Below are 27,174 nucleotides of genomic sequence, written 5' to 3' on the forward strand. Positions count from 1 at the left end.
AATGCTTTACTCGTGCCCTTTTGAATTTCAAACATTCCAACAAGTAATGAGAAAGGAAATAAAAATGGATGCTCTAAGCATCTATTTTTAGCTGCATATGGGAGTCCCTGTAGATTTTAGCCCTTGGAGGAAGCCGGCTCCTGGAGAGTCCACGGCTGATACCTGGGAACGTGGATTGGAATTTAGTTGGGAAAATCCTGCCATTTCCTTGCTTGCCCGCCCCCTCAGAGTTCCAGGCAATGATCGTAAAAGGCTGCTGGCCTCTTGGGCCGTGTATCAGGTGGAATTCTCTCGTAGCAAACAGAGCCCCACTGTTGGCGTGCTGGAAGCCAGCGCTCCTCATTTTGCTACTTAAGGAGGAGACTGGGCACCCAAAGGACACCCAGATACTTTCATCCTTAATTAGGTCACGCTTGTGTGAGCCAGGGAAAGGGTTGTGTTTACAGCAAATGGCTAATTCTGTGGTCGAGTGAACCTTCCTTGGTGCTGTCTGCATTTTGGGGGAGCAGCCGTTATGTGAGTATGAGAATTTCTTATGTTTTGGTAGGTTTACCAGATACACACATCGGTAAAGAGTCGAGTTTATATGGGCAGACCAAGAACAGTCACAAAAAGTGGTGGAAAGTGCCTTGAAAAGAATTTATTTTCTTACAAATAATGATACAATAACTTCTAAGTGGCGGAAGGGCATATCTCTTAACAGTGTGCTGTTAAATTAATATTAAGATTGGTCCTACTAACAACAGAAAAGTCACCGTTTGAGTGGAATTACGTTCTTAGTAGTTTTTGCCTAACTCCTGTAGCTTCTCTCTTATCTGCTGTGGTTCAGGAAAAAAAATGCCTTCTCACCAAGCAAGTATTTGATACTGAATACTGAATGCACTTTATGTGGATTGTCGGATTTCTAAGATTGAAACTATAATAAAGACACATTTGGTGCTAAAACTGTAAATAGGAGAGAAAATGATTTGCGTTCTTCCTTGGTTAAGGAGGTGGAGGTGGAGCCCGAGCTGGAACCGAATGTCAGAAACGCTGAAATAGTCATGATGGGGGAAAACGAACCTCCTGCAACAGAAACTCCCTTCTCCTTTCGATCCCTCTTCGGCCTTGATGATTTGAAATTAAATCCTATGGCGACAGGTAGGTGAGGTGAGGTGGGACCTTGTGATTTCTGCCTATCCTCTGCTATCTAGGTGATGAATGTGGCCAGGTGTCTCTGGGGGGAAATATCTTCCCAGGTGTTTGCATACCCCCAAGCTAGGACATACATGCTTTCTGGGACTTACAGAATTTCCGAGAGAAGGGGCGTTTGAGAGGGGATCGTTTTGTTCAGCTGCTTGCTGACAAGCTGTGAACACCAACAACCAGAAGACAGGTGTTTAAATCTCTGGTTGGAGGTCTTCAGAAACGGAGAGCTCTCTATTGCCCATCAGCCAGAGGTTAGATCCTTGCCAGGATATTCTGAGACCTCCAGGAAGTACTGAGAACAAGTGGTCCCGATCATTCCTGAAAATCTAAAATCAGCTGGGCATCACCAACGGTATTAGATACTAGATGAAAATCCACCTGTAGGTGACAGAATTGTTCCCAGCAACCAAACAAAGGAAAGCTGGTTGTGTAAATAAGTCTCAAATGCATAGGGAAGCAGTAGACTCCATAATGCTGATCCAGCTAGGATCTTTTTGGCAAGAACTTGCCTAGAGGAACCATGTGCTTGTTGATCCTGGAAGTCAGCTTGGATGCAATCAGTGAACTCATTTTTTGGGGCTGCTAACGAGGACACTGTGGGGCTCTGACTGAAGTCTCAGAAAGCACGGAATGGTGGTTACCCTAACTTGATTCCTTTTCAGCCACCTAGACAATAGCTGTGGACAGGTGACAGAGGGGAAGCGGAAAGAAAAGTTTCTAGTAAGAAAAAGATACACGGTTTAAAAATATACATCAAAAGCCATTGGCACAAATGTAAATGAAAGAAAAAAAAATACCCTGTAATTGCCTGATCTCAAAACTTACTTCTTTTTTATTGGTATGTATTCTCTTCCTATTCTTGCCCCTAATATGAATCCATACTCTTGTCTGTGGATTCATGCTTGGTGCAGAGATTAAAAAAAAAAAATCAAACCAGTTGCTGTGGAGTTGACCCCAAATCATGGTGATCCCATGTGTATCAGAGTAGAACTGTGCTCCATAGGGTTTTCAATGACTGAGTTTTTGGAAATAGCCAGGCCTTTCTTCCTAGTCTGTCTTAGTCTGGAAGCTCTGCTGAAACCTGCTCAGTATCATGGCAACATGTAAGCCTCCACTGACAGATGGGTGGTGGCTGTGCATGAGATGCATTGGTCAGGAATCAAACCCGGGTCTCCTGCATAGAAGGCTAGAAATCTACCAGTGAACCACGAATGCCCCCAATGAGTTGCCATAGAGTCAATTTTGACTCATGGCAACCCATATGTGTCAGAATAGAACTGTGCTCCATAGAGTTTTCAGTGATGCATGGGTAATTTCAATGGCTGATTTTTTGGAAATAGATGACCTGGCCTTTCTTCCAAGCCACCTCTGGGTGGATTCAAACCTCCAACCTTTTGGTTACCAGCCAAGCACTTAACTGTTTGCACCCCCCAGGGACTTCTGTTGCAGAGACAGACAGGCCTTTTCCATGTGCTACTTGGTTTTTATAAAAATCTTTTTTTATGGCATCCAACATTCCAGCCAGTCATTACATAATTTACATAGCCATTTTACTGTGATGTGACCTATAATTGTTTCTAATATTTTTATAATATAAACAATACAAAATATGCATATTCCTTTCTGCAAATTTTAGATTATTTCTTTATGATTAATTTCTAGTAGTGGGGAGAAACAAAAACTTTTTGAAACTTAAAAAAAAAATAAAACAACATATTATTCATTATAGAAATATAGAAAGTACAGCTAATCAAGAAAATTCTTAAAAATGACTTGCAGTGACAGTATTACTCAGACATAATCCTATCAATACTTTGCTATTGGACTTCTTGCTTTCATTTCGCTCACTATATGTTTGCTTTTGGGAATAAGACACACTATTTTTATTATCTTGAGGCTTTTTTTTTTTAATTTAAAATATCATGTTTATCTTTCCATGCCTTTAAATAATTAAATATTCTTCAAAGGTCAGCAAACTGGCCTATGTAACAAACCTGGCCCACCTCCTGCTATTGTAAATAAAGTTTTATTGGAACACAGCCACACACACTCATTTGTTCTCGTATCATCTATGGCTGCTTTCATGCTATAACTCAGAGTTAAGTAGATGCGTGACAGAGAACATATGGTCCAAAAAGTTTAAAATATTTACTATCTGGTTTTTTACAGTAAAAGTTTGCTGACCTTTTAATTATTAATCTAATCTGATTATCTCTGTAAGTATTCCATTTATGGATATACTGTTTGTTATTTCACTGGTTCCCATTTGTCGGACACATGTTATTTCACATGCATTACTATTATAAATGCCATTCCTCTAAGTATCCTTCTAAGTAGAGATTCGTATCCATCTCTGATGACATTTTAGGATAAATTCCTAGAAGTGAAATTCCTAGATTAAAAATTACATCCATTTTTAAGCTTTCTGATAAGTGTTTGCAATTTGACCCTCAGAAGTTTTACACAATGTATAACCCTATGGACTGTAAATGGGTGTCCGTTTCCTCTCACTTTGGACCCCAGTGAGTATAATAATAAAAAAAAAGTCATTGTCAAGTTGATATGTAGCTGATATGTCTAATATGTTTTTTTTCATTTCCAGAGATGGAAGTTTTTTCTTCATGCTTATATATCATATGTATCTCTTCTTTGGAGAATTGCTATGCATTTTCCCTTTTATCCCAATCCTCAAGGATAGAACAGAGTAGAGGGGTGGGCCTGTGTAGCGTCCACGCAGGGTACCCATGCAGAGGATCAATCAAGGGGCAAACATGAACTCATATGAAGTTTTTAATCCAGTAACCATCTTTAATTCTACAATGCAGACTCATGTCCTAAATCTAACTCTTGGATATAGAACAACTGGAATGACTAGATGTCGCTCTTGGGGGTTCCTTCCATTCTTTGAGTGTAAAATGGAAGGTGGACATCTCAACAGCAGTGGATTGTTAATTTGGTGAAGGCTTCTTTTTATTTAAAACTTTTTTTTTCTTTTATTACGGTGAGTATACAAATAACGCTCAGGCTTCTTCTTGAGTCCCTACTGTGTGCCACGCACCGATGTAGATTCTAGGGATACAACCACAAACAATCTGCTCGACTTGAAAGAAAGTCCTGCTTTCCGTCTCTGGTTTCTTCTCACTTTGCCATAGTCACAAATATTCTGCATGTATTTCCTTATTTCTCTTTTCCCATTTTCTCTCTTATCTTTTCCCTTCTGCTTGTTCTTTTCCCCTTTGCCTCTCATTCCACCTCTTTCTGCCACTTTTGTCCTGGAATTCTCTTCTTTTTTAGGTGGCCCTGAGTGATACTGACCCTTTTACAATCACACTCTTTATTGCCAGATGGTGACATTGTGGGTTTCCAAAGACTGGCAGAGAAAAGGGAAAAACCTTCTTAGCTCTTCCACGCGAGATCCTTCAGCTCAACGTCTCCAAAACGGAGAGAAGAGAGACAAGGGTCTCTGTCCTGAGTAATTGTGGGACCCTTGAGAAGCTTTCCTCCCCTTTTTGTATTCAGATTCTCCTAACTTTTAGCAAAAGCAACCATGGCTTAGGTAGATTTTCAGAATTAACGAGATAATTTGTACGAAGTGGCTTGTGTTCTCTGAGGGTGAAGGGTATCAGTGGAAATCCTCCTGGTTGCCTGGAGAAGCTTGTACTTTGGGTATCTTAATGTTCTTTACATATTGTTTTCTGCCAAGTCTGCCTGGTTCTTTGGAGGAGTGGCACAGTGGTTAAGAACTCAGCTGCTAACCAAAAAGTCGGCAGTTCGAATCCACCAGCCGCTTCTTGGAAACCCTATGGGTCAGTTCTACTCTGTCCTATAGGGTCACTATGAGTCGGAATTGACTCGACAGCAATGGGTTTTGTGATTCAGTAGTAGAATTCTCGGCTTCCATGTGGGAGACCCAGGTTTGATTTCCAGCCAATGCACCTGAAGCACAGCCACCAGTCACCTGTCAGTGAAGGTTTGACTGTCGCTATGATGCTGAACAGGTTTCAGCGAAACTCCCAGACTAAGACAGACTAGGAAGAAAGGTCTAGAGAGCAACTTCTGAAAATCAGCCAATGAAAACCCTATGGATCACAGAAGTTTGATTAAAAAAAGAAATTAAGTTTTTTTTAAAATGAAATAAGACCCAAACCTCACACCATGCACAAAAACTAACTCAAAATGGGTTAAAGACCTAAATATAAAATCAAAAATGATAAAGATCATGGAGGAAAAACTAGGGACAATGCTAGGAGCCCTAATACATGGCATAAACACAATACAAATCATAAGTAACAATGCACAAACACCAGAAGAGAAACTAAATAACTGGGAGCTCCTAAAAATCAAACACTTATGCTCATCAAAAGACTTCACCAGAAGAGTAAAAAGACAACCTACAGATTGGGAAAAAAATTTTGGCTATGACAAATCTGATCTGTGTCTAATCTCTAAAATCTACAAGAAAATGCAAAACCTCAACAACAAAAAGACAAATAACCCAACTGAAAAATGGGCAAAGGATATGAATAGGCACCTCACCAAAGAAGACATTCAGGAGGCTAACAGACACATGAGAAAATGCTCACGATCATTAGCTATTAGAGAAATGCAAATCAAAACTACAATGAGATACCATCTCACCCCAACAAGGCTAGCGTTAATCCAAAAAACATGAAATAATAAATGTTGGAGAGGTTGTGGAGAGACTGGAACGCTTATACACTGCTGGTGGGAATGTAAAATGGTACAACCACTTTGGAAATCAATTTAGCACTTCCTTAAAAAGCTAGAAGTAGAAGTACCATATTATCCAGCAATCCCACCCCTTGGAGTACATCCTAGAGAAATATGAGCCATCACATGAATAGATATGTGAACACCCATGTTCACTGCAGCACTGTTCACGAGAGCAAAAAGATGGAAACAACCTAGATGCCCATCAACAGATGAATGGATAAACAAATTATGGCATATTCACACAATGGAATACTATGAAATGATAAAGAACAAGGATGAATCTGTGAAACATAACATGGATGAATCTGGAAGGCATTATGCTGAGTGAAATTAGTCAGTCAAGAAAGGACAAATATTGTATGAGAACACTATTATAATAACTCAAGAAAAGGTTTAAACACAGAAGAAAATATCTTTGCTGGTTATGAGGGTGGGGAGGGAGAGAGAGGGGTATTCACTAACTAGATGGTAAATAGGGATTATCTTCGGTGAAGGGAAGGACAACACACACTACAGGGGATGTCAGCACAACTGGACTAAACCAAAAGCTAAGAAGTTTCCTGAGTACAACCAAACACTTCGAGGGACAGAGTAGCAGGGGTAGGGGTCTGAAGACCATGGTTTCAGGGGACATCTAGGTCAATTGGCATAACAAAGTTTATTAAGAAAATGTTCTGCATCCCACTTTGGTGAGTGGAGTCTGGGGTCTTAAAAGCTAGCGAGCAGCCATCTAAGATGCATCAATTGGTCCCAACCCACCTGGAGCAAAGAATAATGAAGGACACCAAAGACACAAGGAAAATATTAGCCCAAGAGACAGAAAGGGCCACATAAACCAGAGACGCCAACAGCCTGAGACCAGAAGAGCTAGATGGTGCCCAGCTACCACCAATGACAGTCCTGACAGGGAACACAACAGAGAGTCCTTGATGGAGCAGAAGAAAAGTGGGGTGCAGAACTCAAATTCTAATAAAAAGGCCAGACTTAATGGTCTGACTGAGACTGGAGGGACCCTGGAAGACATGGCCCCTGGACTCTCTGTTAGCCCAGAACCGAAACCTTTCCCAAAGCCTACTCTTCAGACAAAGATTGGACTGGACTATAAGACATAAAATAATACTCGTGAAGAGTATGCTTCTTAGCTCAAATAGATACAGGAGACTAAATGGCAGCTCCTGTCTGGAGGAGAGATGAGAAGGCACAGAGGGTCAGGAGCTGGCTGAATGGACATGGGAAATCCAGGATGGAAAGAAGGAGTGTGCTGTCACAGTATAGGGAGAGTAACTAGGGTCACACAACAATGTGTGTGTAAATTTTTGTATGAGAAACTAAAACTATAAACTTTCATTTAAAGCATAGTTTAAAAAATTACTTTTTTTAAAAAACTCATAATTGATATTTCATGGTTTTCTGCTCTTTATCTCTCTTTCTGTTTTTAGATGCAGATGCAGTTGCTGCCCAGATCCTGTCTCTGCTGCCACTGAAGTTCTTCCCTATCATTGTCATTGGAATAATCACACTGATCTTAGCACTGGCCATTGGTCTGGGCAGTGAGTACAATCCATTATTTAGTAGGCTCTCAAATACCTACTCAAGCACTTAAACTTTCATGAGCTTCCCCCACTCACCAGCCACCGCCCAGCCTTAATTACTGGAAGCAAACATCCTTCTTGTTTGCTAACTTTGAGTTTTATTTGCCTGTGTGAGTGTAAAACCAATCTGGGGCCAAGTGGGGGGCTGTTGGCCATGCTTGGGCCTTCGTCACCAAGGAACCTGCCCAGTTAGAAATGTCCAAAGGCAGCTGATGTAATAGCATCCCACAGGTGAGGGATGGGTGGTGCTCTCCGGGACAGAGAGGACAAAGGGACCCATTCATGCAATGCCAGACACGTCAGCTATTTTTAAAGGAAGGTGCATGCGACTTTTGAGAAAGTGGGTCATTTGAAGGGTCTGTAATTGAGAACAATTTCTCGTTTTCTCTTTTGAATAACCGGATCACGGATCAGTTTAATTCGCCACCTGCTCGGCTGTGTGGTCCGCAGTTAATTCACTTCTTGCCCAGAGTAAGAGAAACAGGTGGTGGAATGGGTGGCTGAGCAGTCAGGGCTTCTTGCTCAGCTGGTCAGCCCACATCCTGCAGTCTCGCTCTTGACCTTGAGCCCTCTAGAGTCTAAGTTCACCTTGTATGTGGCTCCCAGACCAGGCCACTTAGTGAGACAAGGTGGGATTCAGAATTCAGAACAGAAACTGGCCTGAGAGCTGGCTGGTGGATTGGAGTGCAATTTCAATGCAGGTTTCATTATTAATGGGTAAGCTTAGTACCACGTGGCAAGTAGAAGATTATTTTTTTCCCCAGGACCTTGCTGGTTGTTAATGATGCACACTGAGGAAGCCTTAAACACTTCCATCTTCTTCCTCCTTTTCCTCAGTCCACTTTGACTGCTCCGGGAAGTATAGGTGCCGGTCATCTTTTAAGTGCATTGAACTGACAGCTCGATGTGATGGGATCTCCGACTGCAAAGATGGGGAGGATGAGTACCGGTGTGGTAATGTCCAGTCTTTTCCCAGTAGAAATAAGAGAAAGTCAGCAGAAGACTGACCCTCACCTTTCTCATCTGCGAAATGGGTCCCAACCATTGTTGAGTCATGTCATCAACTGGGATTCAGTTGGCATTTGCTCCAGGAGACACTGGGCTGGGCATTAAGGGGAGGGCAGTTACATGGAACTTAAATTCATTGGAGGAGTCTACACAAGCAACAGTAAGAGACCCCCAAGAGATCTCAGGGAGTCCTGACAGTAAGAACTGTCACTGCCCTGCAAGGTGGGGTGTACTGCAGACAGGGACAAGGTCAAATTCAGTGCATGGGTTGGGTTGGCCATGCAGAAATGACATATAATTAATGAAAATAACTAGTAGGCAGAAATAACTAATAGAAATGAATGTAGCTCAACAAGGGGCAGCCCTGAGTGAATGTATGAGACAAAATGGGATATGGAAGCTCTCTGCCCATGGTCTAGCACCTCCACTGGCCACTAATGGGACTTTCCTTCCTGTGTGTTGGCCAGTGCGGGTGAGCGGTCCGAATGCTGTGCTTCAGGTGTTTACAGCTGCTTCCTGGAAGACCATGTGCTCGGATAACTGGAAAGGTCTCTACGCAAACGTTGCCTGTTCCCAGCTAGGTTTTCCAAGGTAATTTCAAGAGCATGTTCAACCACTGTGTACAAACAGCAATAGTAAAAAAACAATGAAGAAAGACAGGTACTATTTAGTTGAGTGTGTAGTAGGTGCTTTAACACCTTATCCCTCTCAGTCCTCATGACGACCTAAGATATTTGATTATCATGCTCGTTTTACAGGTGAGGAAACCAAGGCCCAGGCAGGTTAAGTAACTTGCTCAAGGTCACACAGAAAGTGGTATATTTGGGGGTGTCTCTGGGAAGAACAGGACTTTAAATGCCAACATGCAGTAAAGAGCTTGGGCAATGAAAAAACCAACCCACTAGTTCCTCACTTTACAGCGTATCATGACCTGGCCACTACCCTGTTCATTCCTGATGCTCACATCAATATCCATGCACACTTCCCAGTCAACCACAAAGAGAGAATCAGTTTTTGAAAATTAGCAATTTAATGAGAACACACTCATTCAAAATGGTTGTGTGGCAAAGTGTAGATGAAACAATTATTGAAATGGATTTTTCACTTTTCAGTTCTTGGTGTTGTCTACATGACCTCTTTCTTGCATTGGGGCAACACATTTTTGCCCTGATGTGGGCCTTCTTCTCTCTCCTGGGTCCCACCTTTGGACTCCCTACAGCTGCAGTCCATCCGTGGGTGTCCATGACATCACCCTCACTCCTCTTTGCTCTTGATTCTCAGAGTTCAAAGGAGGCTCTTTGACATCTGACATCATCTTAGGAACTGAGCAACGGTGATAAGAATGAGTATGGAAACACTTCCTTGTTCCCTCCCAAGGCAAAAAGGCCATTCAAGCTGCACTTGAATCCTGAATCCTCCCTGGGGTCTCACTTTTCGAATTCAATGCATCACATTTTCAGCTCCCTATCTCCAAAGCCAAACCCAAATGTCCTCTGGCTTTTATCCCTGAAGTTGGCCTCATTCTCTCCCCATGCCAACATGGATTCAGAAATCACTGCAGTTCAAGTTCAATGACAATAGTAAAAATTACTCACACAAATACTTTCATGTAATGTAGAATTTACCCCTCGTTTGTAAAGAGGAGGAGGTTCACATCACACACACCACCACTGCCAACAGCAGAAAGCTTCCCCATTAGGCATTTTTGGTCCCTGATGAGCGGTTTCCTCTGACTTACCACCAGGGGGCGCCTACTCCCTCCTGGAGTACAACCCTGTCCTCTAAATCCTTAGGCCTCTGCTGTATTATGCAGAATAACTCAGCTCAACCCCTCGGGGGTCCTCTCCCAGCAGACTTGGGTCAAGGATTCCCACTCTTTGTGGGCAGCAGTTAGGGACCACTTGGTAGCTTGAGAAGCCCTCATATGTCTCTTAGACCCTGGCCATTTGATAAAATAGTTCTTTCTACTTTTAAAATGCCCATGGAAGCAGCAGTCAAGAAATCAAACGATGTATTGCATTGGGCAAATCCGCTGCAAAAGACCTCTTTAAAGTGTTAAAGAGCAAAGATGTCACTTGGAGGACTAAGGTGCACCTGACCCAAGCCATGGCTTTTCAATCGCCTCATATGCATGTGAAAGCTGGGGGATGACTAGGCAGACTGGAGAGAAGAATTGATGCCTTTGAATTATGGTGTTGGCAGAGAATATGGATGGACTGTCAGAAGAACGAACAAATCTGTCTTGAAAGAAGTACAGCCAGAACGCTCCTTAGAAGTGAGGATGGCGAGACTTCGCCTCACGTACTTTGGACTTGCTATCAGAAGGGACTAGTCCCTGGAGAAGGACATCATGCTTGTTAAAGTAGAGGGTCAGCGAAAAAGAGGAAGACCCTGGACGAGATGGATTGACACAGAACAAGGCTCAATCATAGCGACAATTGTGAGGATGGTGCAGGACCAGGCAACGTTTAGTTCTGTTGCACACAGAGTTGCTATGAGTTGGAACTGTCTCAACGGCACCTAACCACAATGACACCTTTAAAATGAAAGAACCGTGGCAGCATAATGGTTAAGTGCGTGGCTTCTAACCAAAACGTTGGCTGTCGGAACCCAGCCAGTGGCTGTGTGGGAGAAAGACTTGGAGATCTGCTCCCGCAAAGATTACAGCCTAGAAAACCCCATAAGGCAGTTCTACTCTGTCACTGGGGGTTGCTATGAGCAGGAAATTGACTCGATGTCACCTAACAACACCACCCTTAAAATGGAGTCCTTGGGTGGTCCAAATGGTTAATGGGCTCAGCTGCTAACTGAAGGGTTGGAGGTTGGAGTTTACCCAGAGGTGCTGCAGAAGAAAGGCCTGGCAAACTGCTTCCATAAAGATTACAGCCAAGAAAACTCTATGGTGCTTAGTTTCACTCTGTAACACATGGGGTCACCATGAGTTGGGGGATGATTCGACAGCAACCGATAATGGGTAAGAAGAAGTCTGGACAATGCGATTTCTCCAGCCTGTTACCTAAACGTTGCTCCTTTACAGAGTTATTGTTAGCTTCTATCGAGCCAGCCCTGATTCATGATGATCCCAATGCTTATAAACGTGTTCTTTTCTTCCCTAAACTTCCCTTCAATTTCTAAGATAACTTCCGTTTTTTTTTGTTTGTTTATTAGTCCCAATTCTCTCTTTAAAAATCCTTCTTCAATTTTCCCTGCTCTATGTCCTAAGTCAGATATCTGTGATTAAAAAAAAGATGGACAGTCAACCAGGTTGCCCCGGTTCACATTCCAGTGTAAGCTCAGGCAAGTTACATGACTTGTGCCTCCGTTTTCGCCCCTGTGAAGTGGGAATAATAACAGCACCTGCTTTAAAGGGTCGTCGTGAGGCTTGAGTGAGATTAGAGAGTGTAGAAGTGAGACCGGCACATAGGAACACACAAGAATTTGGGATTGTGGTTGTGACAGTCACTACTTTGAGGTTTTGACGATTGATGGGCACTAATTGCTGAATTCAAGGTCACTTTGCACTCCACCAGGGGGCTGTGGTAGCTCAGTGGCAGAATTCTCGTCTTCCATGCAGGAGACCTGAGTTTGATTCCCGGCCAACGCACCTCACGTGTAGCCACCACCCATCTGTCGATGGAAGTTTGTGTGTTACTATGATGCTGAACAGGATTCAGTGGATCTTCCAGACTATGACGGACTAAGAAGAAAGGCCTGGCAATCTACTTCAAAAATCAGCCAACGAAAATCCTATGGACTGTGATGGTTCCATCTGCAACCAATCATGGGGATGGTGCAGGACTGAGCAGCATTTTGGTCTGTTGTGCAGGGGGTCGCCATGAGTAGGGGCCCGACTCAATGGCAGCTAACAGTAGCTGACAATTGCATTCCACCGTTTCCCTCACCTGTCACCCTGCCTGCCTGCGTCAGGATCTCTCCACCCCAGTAACAATTGGCTCGTCCACCTGGTGTATCAACCTGTTGAGTAATTCCTAGGTGGGAGTGGTCAGAGGGTTGGGGAGGTCATTGCCTCTACCTTGATTACATTTCCCTCAAAAACTCAAAGTTGCTTTACCTTGTGTTCCACGTATACATCTCCCCCAGAGCATCTGCAATCATTTGATGAAATTCTGGTTGGTAAGCTGGTATGTTAGTACGGAAAGCAAGCCAACAGCTTTATGTTCTGTTCTCTACACGAAGAAAGGGAAATATGGCTATTCATTCACCACCTTCCATCTTGTAACTCTTCAAACACTTGATTTCTTTTAAGTCCCACCTCCTTGACCATTGTTCTCCAGAAGGTCTGCTTCCTGACACTTTAAACATTTACTTGCTCCTGTTGCCTCCTGCCCCCCAGAGCCCTGGTAGTGCGTGGTTATGAGTTTGGCTGTAACCAAAAGTCTGCAATTTGAATCCACCAGCCACTCCTTGGAAACCCTATGGGGCAGTTCTACTCTGTCCTATAAGGTCGCTATGAGTCGAAATCAGCCGGACAGCAATGGGATTGGTGCTGGCGCCCACCCCATCTGAATCTCTTCCTTCTGCGTGTTCATCTCTCTCCAATGGAGCCCAAGCCAGCTATGGGCAGATGGGGAAGGCTCTTTTCTCCCCTTAGCCTATTATTCTCAGGGTGCTGGGCAGGTACCTCCCCTTTGGTGTCCACCCGACAGTGCCCCACATTGTTCTGTGTTCACCTCCTTTCTTGGCTCACTGAGTACATCAAGGGGGAACCCAGCCAATGACATCAGGAATTGGTCCTCCCTCCCGTGCGGCTGGAGCCCTTGGTGGGTGGGCACGCTGTGGAGTGGGGGCCGCCCAAGGTCTGGAATGCCTTGCTAAGCTGGGTGAACTTTATTCTATTGGCAAAAGGAAGTCATTGATGGTTTCGGGGGACAAAATGATGTCCCCCAAGTATGACACCCATAAGATTAAGTCTTGAGGACAGGTTGACTTGAAGCACAGAGTAGCTATAACACAACGGGCCTGTGTTCCCAATGTGTTTGCAGCTATGTAAGCTCAGACCACCTCCGAGTAGACTTACTGGAAGAGCAGTTCCAGGAGGGCTTCGCTTCCGTCAATCACCTCTTGTCCGATGACAAGGTGACAGCTCTGCACCACTCGGTCTATGTGAGGTAAGCGGGTTAGCCAATCACCTGTTGTGTTTGTAATGCCGTGCTCAGCTCTGTGAGGATTCGAGAGGCATGAGGATATTGTCCTAAAGTATGGGAGTGGGTGCCTGGCTGCCTTGGTGAGACTGGGTGGGCACATCAGACTGAAGGTGCAAGAACCCAACCTCAAACAAAGCAAAGGAAGGGAAAGAAAGATAGTAAAAGAACTAATAGTGATGTGTATCTAATGAATGTAGTAATGTGACTATAACATGGTAGATAGTCCAGATATTGGTAACCAGGGTGGGAGGGTGGGAGGGAGGGAGAGAGAGAAAGAGAAAAAGAGAGAGAAAGAAAGAAGGAAAGACTGAAAGAAAGAGGGAGGAAGGGAAGGGACCAGAGAAAGAGAGAGAAAGAGGGAAGAAGGAAGGAAGGAAGGGGGTTAGCCAGTCACTTGTTGCATTTGTAAAGCTGTGCTCAGCTCTGCAAAGATTCAAGAGGCATGAGGGAGGGAGGGAGGGAGGGAGAAAGGAAGGAAGGAAGGAAGGAAGAAACAAGGAAACTTACCCTTCTTGGTTTAAAAGTACTTTAACATCCATCATTCACCGTACACGTTTCCCCTAAGAATGCACGAGGAAGGTCAAACCAGATACCTTAGATGTCAAATGAAGTCAATAAAGTACCTGAAGCTTAGAGGGGCCCCCTGACTTGTCCAGGATAGGTGGCGAGGTAGCCTTGAATTCAAGTTCCATATTCTTTTCCTGACACCTTGGACCAAACCCAGATGTATGTATTCTCTGCTCTGGAAACCACAGGCTTATCAGTCTGTCCATCATATAATTAACAAGCATCCATGGTGAGGCACCCTGGGGCCCATACATCAACTCATAGGGGATACAGTTCATCTCTGGTGTCCTAAAACCCCAGTCTGGTGAAACTAGCTTTCTCTCCAATGCAAAAGAAGTTAGGAAGATTTTGGGATCCCTTTCTCTTCCTTCGGATTCCTTGGTGGTGCAAATGGTTAATGCGCTTGGATGCTAACTGAAAGCTTGGAGGTTCGAGTTCACCCAGAGGTGCCTTGGAAGAAAGGCCTGGCAATCTACTTCTGAAAAATCAGCCATTGAAAACCCTATGGAGCACAGTTCTACCCTGGCACACGTGGGGTTGCCATGAGTCTGAGTTTACTCCATGGCAACTGATTCAACTCGTTCCCTTCCTTAGCAGAAAAGCACATGCCCCACCCCCTAGGTGTCTGCGTGTGTGTGTGTGTGTGTGTGTGTGTGTGTGTGTGTGTGTGTGTGTGTGTGTACCATTTTGGGGGCAATCGCATCACAGTGCTCCGGGAGGAAGCCTTGTCGAAGTGTGTGCATTCCAGGCTTCGAGGGCTTTCTGCCAAGAGGACCCAAGTCCCAGGGCACACCAGATCCCCCAAGGCCAGGATGTGAAGAACAGGGACCTGGGATAAAACAGAAGTGCAGATGACCCCAGTTTATGTTTCTACAACAGAGCTCATGGTGCCTGTTTACTGTCAACTCTGCAAAGCCTAGAAACACTGCTCAGCCGCTCACATACGCATGACTTCCCTGGTTATCTGGTGCTTTAGGATGCATTGTGTGAACTCATTCTCTATGTATGCTTTTGTTAAATAGATGAAAATTGCAATCCATATGCAAGAGCAGAAGAAAAGAGTTTATCATTTATTTTTATCCCAAGATTAAGTAAAAACAAAAACAAACAAAGACAAAAAGGTTGATGTCTCTGGCCTAGGATGGTTATCATTAAGGCTACTTTTGTTCTCGCTTCAGGGAGGGATGTGCTTCGGGCCACGTGGTTACCTTGAAGTGTACAGGTAAGAGTTCTAGCAATGCAAAGAACCTATTGGAAGCCCCCAGTCTCCTCTCTCTCACCCCTGACCGCTCTCACCCTCTGAGGACAGCTCTGATTCCTTCCTTCCGGGTGCCTGGTGGGAACTCTGTCCTCCCACCTGTCTAGGCAGGAGCAGGGGGAGCTGGGTGCACCTGTCAGGTGGGAAGGAGGCATCTCAGCCAGCAGGACCAGGTCTGGGCACTCTGTAGAGTTTTCAGTAGCCTGATTTACTGTCACTCCCCTTCCCTCACTGGGAAAGTACGCACAGGCAGCTCAGAGTCCCAGGCCTGGGGCAGGTGCCCTTGGGTTCCGGCAGGGGAGGGTTCATGCTGCAGGAGGTATGTCTGGAGTGGTCAGGGACATGAGCCCCAGCACCTGCGTCGGTGAGGAGAGGGGCTGCAGGGGATCCCACATGCTCCTGATGAGTTGCTGCTTGATGTCCCCATACTGTTGCCATCATCCTGGAGGCCATGGGCATTAGGGAGGAGGGGGCGCTGCCAACCCCCTACGTGGTGATCAGGGAGGACTCTTTAGTCTGGCAGACTTCTTTATTGCACCTCCATAATAGCCCACCCACACCTTACACTCCTCCAAGGCTCTCTGTGAGGCTGCCCCTCCCTGAGCACCTTTCCCTGGCCCGTCCCACCCCACCCCTCATAGCCCCTATCTCTCCCCAGGGTATGGGCCCTGTGGGGACATCAGCTGTAGGAGAGGGAGGGGCAGGACTCTGACAAGAGTCTTGGAGGGGTGCTTGCAGCCTATGTTCTCCCTGCAGCCTGTGGTCTGAGGTCTGGCTACTCCTCGCGCATCGTTGGTGGGAATATGTCCTCGCTCACACAGTGGCCCTGGCAGGTCAGCCTTCAGTTCCAGGGGTACCACCTATGTGGGGGCTCTGTCATCACGCCCATGTGGATCGTCACAGCTGCCCACTGTGTTTACGAGTGAGTGCTCTGGGCTCGCTGGAGTGGGTCCTCACCTTCCCTCGGGCACCTATCTAGTCCTGGTGTCAGGGTGGGGCGGGCTGACAGACCCGATCATGACAAAGTGGTGGTCAGGTGGAGACCTGACTTCTCACCATGGCTCCTGGCCGTCACCATCATGGGGGTAACTGGTGACTCTGAGCTCATTTTGAGGTCTTTAGAGCTGCAGCTTCTACAGAAAAGGGAGAAAGGAAAGGAAGAACGCTCTTACAGGAGGACCACCAGAAAAGAAGGACTGAGACTTTCCTATGACAGATGACAGCCGATGTGGGGAGGCGTGGGGCATGAGGGTGCCTGCATGGGGCATCAAGGGTTCCCAGAGCAGTCTCTCATGAGCTTACAGTGTAAGAAAACCACAGAAAGGACTTCCAAACACAAAGGTTAGTTCACCTCATTATTTTTACCTCCCTCTATTTTGATGGAGAATGAACCTTGGTGGACCCCTGACATTAAGCAAAGTTGAGCTCAGTTCTCAAATATGGAGAGGTCTTCAGAGGTGAGACCTCTCTGGGAAATAGCTAGGGTGTGGGTCTGTGCTTCTGCAGGGCATGGGAGCTGTGGACAGACTCTGCCTGTCTTAATTTAGCCTGGGATCTCCGGGCTGCCATAACAAAATTCTATGAATAGGGAGGTTTATAAGAACAGAAATGTATTATCTTGCAGTTCTGCAGGCTGGAAGTCCAAATCAGGGTATCAGCCATGTTGACTCCTTCTGAGGCTCTGAGCGAGAATCTGCTCTATGCCTCTCTCCCAGATTCTGGTAGCTCCAGGCATTCCTTGGCTTGCAGCTGTATTGTCACATGGTGTCCTTCCTCTGTCTCTGTCTCTATACGTCTTCTCCTTTATAAGGACACTAGTCATATAGGAAGGAGGCCCTGGCTGGCACAAACAGTTAAGCTCTTGACTGCTAACCAAAATGTTGCAGTTTCAAACCCACCCAGAGGCACCTCAGAAGACAGACCTGGTGATCTGCTTCCAAAAGGTCACAGCCTTGAAAACCCTATGGAAGACAGTTCTACTCTGCACACTTGGGGTCCCTATGTGTCAGAATTGACTCAATGGCAACTAGTTTGATTTTATTATTTTAGTCATACAGGATTAGGGCCCATCCAACTCCAGGATGACCTTATGTTAACCTAATTGATAACATCTTCAAAGACCCTATTTTCAGACAAGGTCACATTCACAAGCGTGAGGGTTAGGACTTCAACTTATCTTTCTGGGGGATACAATTCAATGCACAACACTGAGCATAAAGAAGCTAGGGCAATGGGACTATCTCTTGCCCTGTCACATCTCCCATCATCTCCCTGGTCACTGGCTCTCAGGACAGCTGAGGCCAATAGGTTCAGCGGTTGTGTTTATCCTGTGCTTCATGTCTTGATCTCCTCATTTCAGCCTATACCTCCCCAAGTCATGGACCATCCAAGTGGGTCTAGTTTCCCTGCTGGACAGTCCAGCCCCTTCCCATTTGGTGGAGAAAATCATCTACCACAGCAAGTACAAGCCAAAGAGGTTGGGCAATGACATCGCCCTCATGAAGCTGGCTGGGCCACTCACGTTCAACGGTATGACTGAGTTTCCTTGTTATTCTGTTTCTTTTCATTTGTTTCAAGAGAATTTTTTGTTGCTTGTTGAATCATTTTGATGATGGCTGCTTTACAGTTCTTGTCAGATAATTCCAGCATCTGATTCATCTCGTTGTTGGCATCATTCGATTATCATTTCTCACACATGTTGTGATTTTCTTGGTTCTGGGTATGACAGGTGATTTTTGATTATATCCTGGACATTTTGCCTATTATATTAGGAGGCTCTGGGTCTTATATAAACTTTCAATTTTAACAGACAGTTCCTCTGTTTAGGATTAGTGTGTAGGTCCTAGCCTACTTTTGTGGACTGTGGTTCCAATGACAATTTCTTTTCAGAGCCTTAGTGGTGCTCCTTTGGTTGGTGTGGTTTATCTGGTGCCGTTGGGTCTCCCACTGGTCCTTGCTGGTATGACCTGTGGGTGGGGAGGAGCTTCCCGAGGCTAGGCCACCTGGTGCTCTAGGTGGGAAAAGGGAGTCTTTGGCCCTTGGGACAAAGCACCCTGGGCTGGGTGCTTGTTATGACAGGATCCTCCTGCCAGTACCACAAGCTGCCCGGTGTTTCTAGGTGAACGGGAGAGTCTCCATCTCAGTGGGGAAAGAGAGCGCTTTCGAAGCTAGTCAGCTTGTTGTGGTGGTCCTCTCTGTCGGCCATTTCTTAACAAGCTAAAAGAGGACAAGCATCTTCAGCAATCTGGAACCACTCAGAAAATTCTGTCCAAACCTGCTATTGAGGTTGGCAGGCTCAAAAGGGCCCTGTTTCTCCATGGGAAACCTCAAGTCCTGCCTTCTAGAGGTTACAAAAACACCAGAAGAGCCATACAGGATGGAACTTTCAAACATTTTGTAGATGCAAACAAAGCACTCATGACGAGCCCTACTCCTAAATAAATTAAAGTCCCCCTTTGGAGTCCCTCAGTGGTGCAAACGGAAAATGCACTTGGCTGCTAATCGGAAAGTTGGAGGTTTGAGTCCACCCAGAGGCTCTTCGGAAGAAAGACCTGGTGATCTACTTCTGAAAGATCAGCCATTGAAAACCCTATGGAGCACAGTTCTACTCTGACGCACATGGGGTCACCATGAGTTGTAATTGACTAGACGGCAACTGGTTTACTGGCTTCCTCTCCAAGTGCACACAGCCTGGACTACAGGCAGAGCCTAATAAACAAGGTGAATCTCCCCTTATTGGAGAGGGATTCTGGCCCAAGACCAGCTGCAGGTCTGACCTGGCAGAGCCATCCCTGAGCTTGTCATATCGCACACATAATGCTTCAAAACAAATATTTCTAGAGAAACAGATAGAAATTGTAATGGTGGTGCTGGTTTGTTAATTATTATTCATGATATTCTGGTTATAAAACATTAGGTGCCAGCACTTATACTTTGATATGAATAAAAATGAGTCCCCCTTATTCCTTCTCTACCTTTCTATTATTGCCATGCCCAGGAAAGCTTAGTACTTCTCAGAAGGTGTTCACATGAAAACCCCATGCCCCACTCATTGTGTGTGGGGATTGATGGCAGGCTTATGTAACATCCCACACCAACTAGCAAACTTGTTAACTCTAAATGTTTTAGGAAGGATAGGAAAACTCATGCAGCAAATCTCTGTAAGGCAACGTGCCTGTGGTCTAGACCGAGGTGGGTAAACTATGGCCTGTGGGCCAGTTCTGGCCCATTGCTCATGTTTGCAAATAAAGTTTTATTGGAACACAAGCACACCCATTTGCTTACATATTGCCTATGGCTGCTCTCACACTGTAATGGCAGGATCGAGTAGTTGCAACAGAGACAGTATGACCTGCAAAACCTAAAATACTTACTTTTAACCCTTTACAGAAAAAGTTTGCCAATCTCTGGTCTAGATTTACTCAATTACAACAGCTAGGGCTGTTTTTGCTCGAAAACATTATGGTAAGATAGAGGGTCAGCAAAAACAAGAGAAACCTTCGATGAGATGGATTGACACAATAGCCACAACAATGGGCTCAAACATACCAACAATTGTGAGGATGGTGTAGGACGAGGCAATGTCTCATTCTGTTACACATAAGGTCCTCATGAGTCAGAGCCAACTCATCAGTAACCACCAGCAGCAGCAGCAGCAGCAACAGGACTGCTTTACAGTTTTAAGGGCTCCAGGGGAGTCCCTGTTCTGACTAATAGCTTTCAAATTACCCAGGGCTTAACTGTTTTTTGGGAGATCATTATGAGCTTCTCAGAGACATAAACATGGATGAGACTGTTTCTCGGACTACTGTTTCAACTGAGTTGTTTCCCCTTTAAACAGAGATGGTCCAACCAGTGTGCCTGCCCAACTCGGAGGAGATTTTTCCCGATGGGAAGGTGTGTTGGACATCAGGATGGGGGGCCACAGAAGATGGAGGTCAGTGGTCTGGATCATGATTCTGAGCCCAGGGAGCTGGGGTGGGGCCCACACACAACCCGCTGCCTTCCAATGTCCCCATGTAATGCTCCATGTGATGTCCAGAGGTCCCGGGTAGGGGGTGCGTGTCAGCTTCTCAAAACACATGAACGACTGAGTCAATGGTGGGCCATCAGTCTGGTTCCACTTGTCTTGACACAACATGATATTACAGGCTTTGTCAGGATAGAAATATAAAACAAAGGAAAACTGTCAACACCCCTTGGTGAAGAGACTTTCGCTAACACATGAGATGGTTTCTTTCCTCTTACCTCCTTCCTCCTCCTCCCCCAAGTCAACTAAGTACATCGGAGCCCATGTATTACAGAACCCCGCAACGTTTATTCTGAAGTCAAAGACTTATAACAGCTGAAGAGTTTTTGTTTTGTGGGACTTTGGAAGATGTGTTATTTCATCTGACGGTGATCAAGTAGAAAAGGCAAACAAACAGGATCTTACAGCTATAATAATAATAAAAGTAGTCATGTTAATAATAGTAATAATAAATGCAAATAAAACCTATACCTTCCTTTTATCACTATGGGGCTCAAATATGGTAACATTAATTGCTTTCCCTGTTAGTGGGAAGTTCAGTGTTTTCATCTAGAGACCTATTAGTTGACCCCCTTGGCCCCCGAGTGCTTACGGCATCCAGAGGCTAACTCCATCTGAAAGACCTGTGGGGTCTTGCTTGCCCCAACTCCTACCCTGGCTCAGGGCAACTTACAGCTCTTTGGCATTTCAAGCTCACCCACTGGGCTAAAGCCCAGCTTTGGTCTAGGTGCTTCCAGCACCTTCAGAACCAGTGCCCCTGAACCCCTGGTTTGTGGTGGGGACCAGGGTCACCAATCTATGCTCCCCTTCCTCTCCTGGTGAGTTCTCATGAATTCTCATTCAAGACCACCCAGCCCACCAGCCTGATACTAATGATGTTGGACTCTGAAGAGGAGGGGCTGAAAATAGCTCTTTCTCTCGGGAGGTGCAGGATCCCTGTGCAGATTTGCTCATCTTTTAGGTGGTGATCCAGTCTGTCCACCACAAAAGGCCTGATTAGCACTTTCTCCACCCTCCTGCCTGTGTTGGAAGCTTCTCCTACAAACTCCCTAGTTCTCTTTCACCATGCACCCTGCTACTCCAACGTTATCAAGCACTTACCCTGTGCCAGATGCTGAGCTGAATGTTTCAGCGTTATACCATCTGATCCTCATGGCAGTCCCTGAACGGGTGTCTTAGTTTTCTACAGCTGCCATAAAAAAATACAACTAGGTGGCTTATCAGAATAAAAACTCATTGTCTCACAGTTCTGGAGGCCAAATTAGGGTATCAGTCCTGTCAATTCCTTCTAAGGCCATTGAGGGAGAATCTGTTCTATGCCTCTCTCCCAGCTTCTAGTGGCTCCTGGAAATCCTTGTTGTTCCTTGGCTTGTAGATGTATTCTCCTATAGTGTCTTCTCCTATGTGTGATTCTGCCTCTGTGTCTCTTCTTCCCTTTGGTAGGACACCACTCAGAAGGGATCAGGACCCACTCTACTCTGGTATGACCTCTTTAACTTAACTGAGAACATCTTTAAAGAAAGATCTTGTTTCTAACAAGGTCACATTCACAGGTAGAGAAGTTAGGACTTAAATATATCTTTCCTGGGGGACATAATTCAATCCATTACAGGGGTTATTATTATTGGACTCAGTCTGTGGGTGAGGAGACTGGGGCTGAGAGACATTGAGCACCTTGCTCAGGCTCACGTGACCAGGAGGTAAGCTCTGGGATTCCAAGTCATGCTTCCCTGCCCATGTCCCTCTGAATATTACTTATTCAAGAACTTGGAGTGTCTGACGCCCATTATTTCATTGTCCTCACAGAATCCTGGTATCACGTTCAGCCCAGTGTTATGGCCAGGCAGATCCCACTGCAAAGACTGTAGACTTAAGAGTGCATTCAGGAAGCCCATCATGAAAAATGGTGTGACTCACACTCATTGCATGCTTACAATAAAGGTTTTGAGACTCAAGATTCACACATCCCCTGCTGATATATGCTATCGTTGTTAGGCACCATCAAGTCGATTTCAACTCATAAAGACCCTACGTGACAGAGTAGAACTGCCCCATAGGATTTTCTAGGCTGTAATCTTTACAGGAGCAGATAGCCAGGTCTTTCGCCCATGGAGCTCCTGGGTAGGTTCAAACCACCAACCTTTCAGTTAGCAGCTGAGTGCTTAACTGTTGAGTCACCAGGGCTCCTTTCTGATATATGCTAGAGGAATGGAAATAGAGGGTTTCTCTGCTTTAAGCCCATAAAACACAAACATAACTGGGTTTGCAAACAAGTAAATTTAGAGAGTGTTGATCCCTTCACAAATTGATCCACCCCAGGTGTATCAGTTTCCTGTGGCTACTTGTTATGGGTTGATTTGTGCCCCCCAAAAAGATTAGAGTCCTAGCCCCTAGTACCTGTGAATGTGACATTATTTGAAAATAGGGTCTTTGCAGATGTAATTAGTTAGGTTAGCATGAGGTCATACTGGAATAGGGTGGCTGTAATCCAATCTGGGAAACCCTGATGATGTAATGGTTAGGAGCTACAGCTGCTAACCAAAAGGTCGGCAGTTTGAATCCACCAGGCACTCCTTGGAAACTCTGTGGGGCAGTTCTACTCTGTCCTATAGGGTTGCCTTGAGTCAGAATTGACTCGATGGCACTGGGTTTGGTTTTTGGGTTAATCCAATCCGAGTGGTGTCCTTATAAAAGAGGAGAAGGCACACAGAGGTAGGCACAGAGGGGAGACGGCCATGTGAAGATGGAGGAGAGATTGGAGTGATGTGTCTACAAGTTTAGAAACTCTTGTAGCTACTGGAAGCTGAAAGAGACGAGGAAGGATCTTCCCCTACAACATGGCCCTGCTGACACCCTGGATTTGGACATCTGGCTTCCAGAAATTGTGAGAGAATGAATTTCTATTGTTTTAAACCATTTGTGTTGTGGTCTTTTGTTACAGCAGCCCCAGGAAACTCATACACTACGGTAACAAATTATCACAAACTTAGTGGCTTAAAACTACACAAATTTATTATCTTATAGTTCTGTATGTCAGAAGTAAAAAGTCGGCCTCAGTGGGCTAAAACCAAGCTGCATTCCTTCTGGAAGCTCTAAGGAAGAATCTCTGACTTCTCCAGCTTCTAGAAGCTTCTGCTTGGCTTGTGACCCCTTCCTCTATCTTCAAAGTCAGCAGTGCAGCATCTTCAAATCTCTCTCTGACTCTGACCTCTGCTTCCATCATCTCATCTCCTTCTCTGACTCTTTTAAGAACCCTTGTACTTGCACTGGGTCACCCAGATAATCCAGGATAACCTCCTCATCTCACAGCCTGTACCTTTATCACATCTGCAAAGGCTCTTTTGCCACATATGATAACACAGTCGCAGGTTCCAGGGATGAGGACCTGGACATCTTCAGGGAACAGTTTTCTTCTGACCACCTGGGGTTCTGTCAAGATGTTGTGTGTCATGTGACCTCTGTGGGCCTTGGTTTCCTTTTCTATAACTTGGGTTGCTGTGAGGTCCAAATGGTCTGGTGTGTGTCAAACACTTGATCCAGGCCCAGCCCCCTAGGGAGGGCCGTGTTGGCTCCCATTGCCATCACCCAACACCTTCTCCAACATCTTGGACACTCGAAAGTCAATGGTATGAAGCCAGGGGCCCATGTGGAAGGGAGCAAAGCTGTAAAGTTTGATGGTGCTTCACAACAGACTGAGTCTTCTCATCCCACTTGACAGGGCTGCAGCCTTGTTGGTCATGTGTCATGTCAGGTGAGGTGTCCCTGTCTTAGTCCTCTAGTGCTGCTGTAACAGAAATACCACAAGTGGATGTCTTCAACAAAGAGAAACTTATTCTTTCACAGTCTAGTAAGCTAGAAGTCCAAATTCAGGGCATCAGCTCCAGGGGAAGGCCTTCCCTGTTGGCTCTGGAGGAAGGTCCTTGTCATCAATCCTCCCTTGGTCTGGGAGCGTCTCAGTGCAGGAATCTCAGGTCCAAAAGATGTGCTCTGCTTCCAGCACTGCTTTCTTGGTGGTATGAGGGCTCTATGTCTCTCTGCTTGCTTCCCTTTCTTTTATCTCTTGTAAGATAAAACGTGGTGCAGGCCACACCCCAGAGAAACTCCCTTTACATTGGATCAGGGGTGTGACAATCCCACCCTAATCCTCTTTAACATAAAATTACAATCACAAAAAAGAGGACAACCATACAATACTGGGAATCATGGCCCAGCCAAATTGATACACACACTTTTGGGGGGACACAATTCAATCCATGACAGTCCCCTTGCCCCCAAGTCCCCAACACAGGTCTCTGAATCCCGAGTGGGCTTCCTGCTCACTGCACCTGCCCGCACCTGCTTTGCCACAGGTGATGCCTCAGCTGTGCTGAACCACGCAGCCGTCCCACTGATTTCCAACAAGGTCTGCAACCACAGGGACGTGTATGGCGGCATCATCTCACCCTCCATGCTCTGCGCGGGCTATCTGAAGGGCGGCATAGACAGCTGCCAGGTAAGGAGGGGCACGGTGACCTGGGGCCATGGCAGCAAGCAAGGTGAGGTTCTCCCGTGGTGACACAGTTACCATCAGCGTTGTCTGTGACTGACCCAAAAGCAAATTTATAGGGTGTGGGAAGGACATTTGTTTAAGATACTGTTCCCTCTCCTGGCTGGCTGGGCTGTGTTTGCAAAGTCTTCCTCTCTGCTTTGGGGTTGCGTGGAGGGAGGGTTCTCCTGGATGGTTTCCACCCAGCTTGATTCTCAGAGTTTGCAGAGGAGTAAGGGAGCGGAAGAGTCCCTGGAAGAAGCAAACAGTTAAGTGCTCAGCTGCTGATTGAAAACTTAGAGGTTCAAGTCCACCCAGAAGCACCTTGGAGAAAGACCTGGTGGCCTCCTTCCAAAAGGTCACAGCCATTGAAAACTCTATAGCACATGGTTCTACTCTGACACCCATGGGGTTGCCAGGAGTTGGGATTGTCTCCATGGCAACTGGTTAAGGGTGGGGGGACGCAGGTGGGAACCAGTGAATCTGGGCCTCCAAAAGCCACAGTTGCTGGGAACTCCAGTACTCCCTGGTGGTCCATCTGGAGGTCAGCTAAAAGCCCCAACCAGGATGCCTCTCCCTCTGGGAGCACCCCCTCAGCTGTGCCCAGCTGCCCTTGACCTTCATGAGGTCAGTGTGTCTAGAGTCTGGTAGGAAAACACAGCCTGGAGGGAAACTATTCCAGAAGGGCCTAGGGATCCCCACCATGGGGAGTGCTAGAGACCATTCTAGAAAGTCTCTGAGATGTGGATGCAGAGCCATCCTCCTGCCATATTTCTGTAATGCTGTGAAGGGGAACTACAGCTATGACAAGGAAAACCACATTGTTCTGCTGATTTTTGTTTGTGTGTTTTCATTTAGGGAGATAGCGGGGGACCCCTGGTATGTCAAGACAGGAGGGTGTGGAAGCTGGTGGGAGCAACGAGCTTTGGTATTGGCTGTGCCGAGGTGAACAAGCCCGGAGTCTACACCCGCATCACTGCCTTCCTGGACTGGATCCACGAGCAGCTGGAGGTGGGTGTGGCGCCCCTCCCCTGGTGGAGCACCCCTTCCCCAGCTCACTCCGTCATGTTATTCACCTTCTAGGTAACCCTTTGAGTATTACTCAAACCCTGCTATAAAGAACCAGGGAGTGATAATCAGTTGTCAATTCTACAAGCAGTGATTTAGGGGCTTCTGGAGCCCTGGTGGCATAGTGGTTAAGAGCTTGGCTGCTAACCAAAAGGTTGGCAGTTTGAATCCACCAGCTGCTCCTTGGAAACCCTATGAGGCAGTTGTTCTACTCTGTCCTGTAGGGTCACTATGAGTCGGAATCCACTTGACAGCAATGGTTTTTTTGATATGGTAATTTTATGTTTACCTTCTTGAGGAATTGGTTGCTTCTTTTGAAAGTAAGTGTGAGGGCCTTCCACGAGCTCACATATCTTGAGCAAATTGTCCCATTTATTAGTCTATGGTGCTGCCTGCCACATCACCTTTGTTTCACCTACTACTACCTGTCTACACCACCACCACCAGTTGACATCAAGTCAATTCCGACTCATGGTGACCCCAAGTGTGTCAGAATACAACTGTGCTCTATAGGGTTTTTAGTGACTGTGATCTTTTCGAAACATATCACCAGGCCTTTCTTCTGAGGTGCCTCTGGGTGGATTCAAACTGCCAACGTTTTGGTTACTAGCCAAGCACTTAACCATTTGCATCACCAGGGACTCCTTTTTCTATCTAGTTGGGCTTAAAAACAAAATTGTTCTGACTCAAACTGGAATTTAGGAATACACTGCTAAGAGCTGGACAGTCCATGTTGGAAAAATCTCAGGTCAATGATCCAAATTCAGAGGTGTTTTTAGTTTGGAGGTGAACATGGGTTGGAGAGCTTTTTAATACCTGTCTAAGATCCATCCTCACAGAGCTGCAGCTCCCTCAGTCAGAGGCCACCCTTGTCCCCATTAATCATGTACGTCCCCTCAAGAACAGCCAGACGCTTTACGCAGGGTGAAATGCAGGTGTCCACTCAACCGTAATGTTGGAAAGATGGCATGAAGATCTAAAAAAAAACACCTGTGCTTTCATTTTCAGAGGGATCTGAAAACTTGAAGGGGAAGAGGACA

General features: G+C 45.7%; 1 protein-coding gene across 1 annotated transcript; it reads left to right on the forward strand.

Moving 5' to 3' along the window:
* The first annotated feature begins 994 nt into the window (after positions 1-994).
* On the forward strand, positions 995-27,174 carry TMPRSS3 (transmembrane serine protease 3). The gene is made up of 12 exons (XM_023739121.1): positions 995-1,140; positions 7,362-7,472; positions 8,352-8,468; positions 8,990-9,113; positions 13,526-13,651; positions 15,433-15,476; positions 16,269-16,434; positions 17,872-18,041; positions 20,353-20,448; positions 24,891-25,033; positions 25,925-26,077; positions 27,143-27,174. Exons 1-12 carry the CDS (start codon positions 1,044-1,046, stop codon positions 27,158-27,160), a joined length of 1,365 nt encoding a protein of 454 aa, XP_023594889.1. The 5' UTR covers positions 995-1,043; the 3' UTR covers positions 27,161-27,174.

The sequence above is a fragment of the Trichechus manatus genome, unplaced genomic scaffold (assembly GCF_000243295.1).
Source record: "Trichechus manatus latirostris isolate Lorelei unplaced genomic scaffold, TriManLat1.0 scaffold00128, whole genome shotgun sequence".
Taxonomy (NCBI): Eukaryota; Metazoa; Chordata; class Mammalia; order Sirenia; family Trichechidae; genus Trichechus; species Trichechus manatus.

Bases quoted from the DNA above. Each gene is read 5' to 3' on its own strand.
- TMPRSS3 (XM_023739121.1), top strand. From the start codon at position 1,044: ATGATGGGGGAAAACGAACCTCCTGCAACAGAAACTCCCTTCTCCTTT. The intron at 16,435-17,871 runs GTGAGTGCTCTG...TCCTCATTTCAG, and splicing joins GCTGCCCACTGTGTTTACGA to CCTATACCTCCCCAAGTCAT. The intron at 20,449-24,890 runs GTCAGTGGTCTG...GCTTTGCCACAG, and splicing joins GGGGGCCACAGAAGATGGAG to GTGATGCCTCAGCTGTGCTG.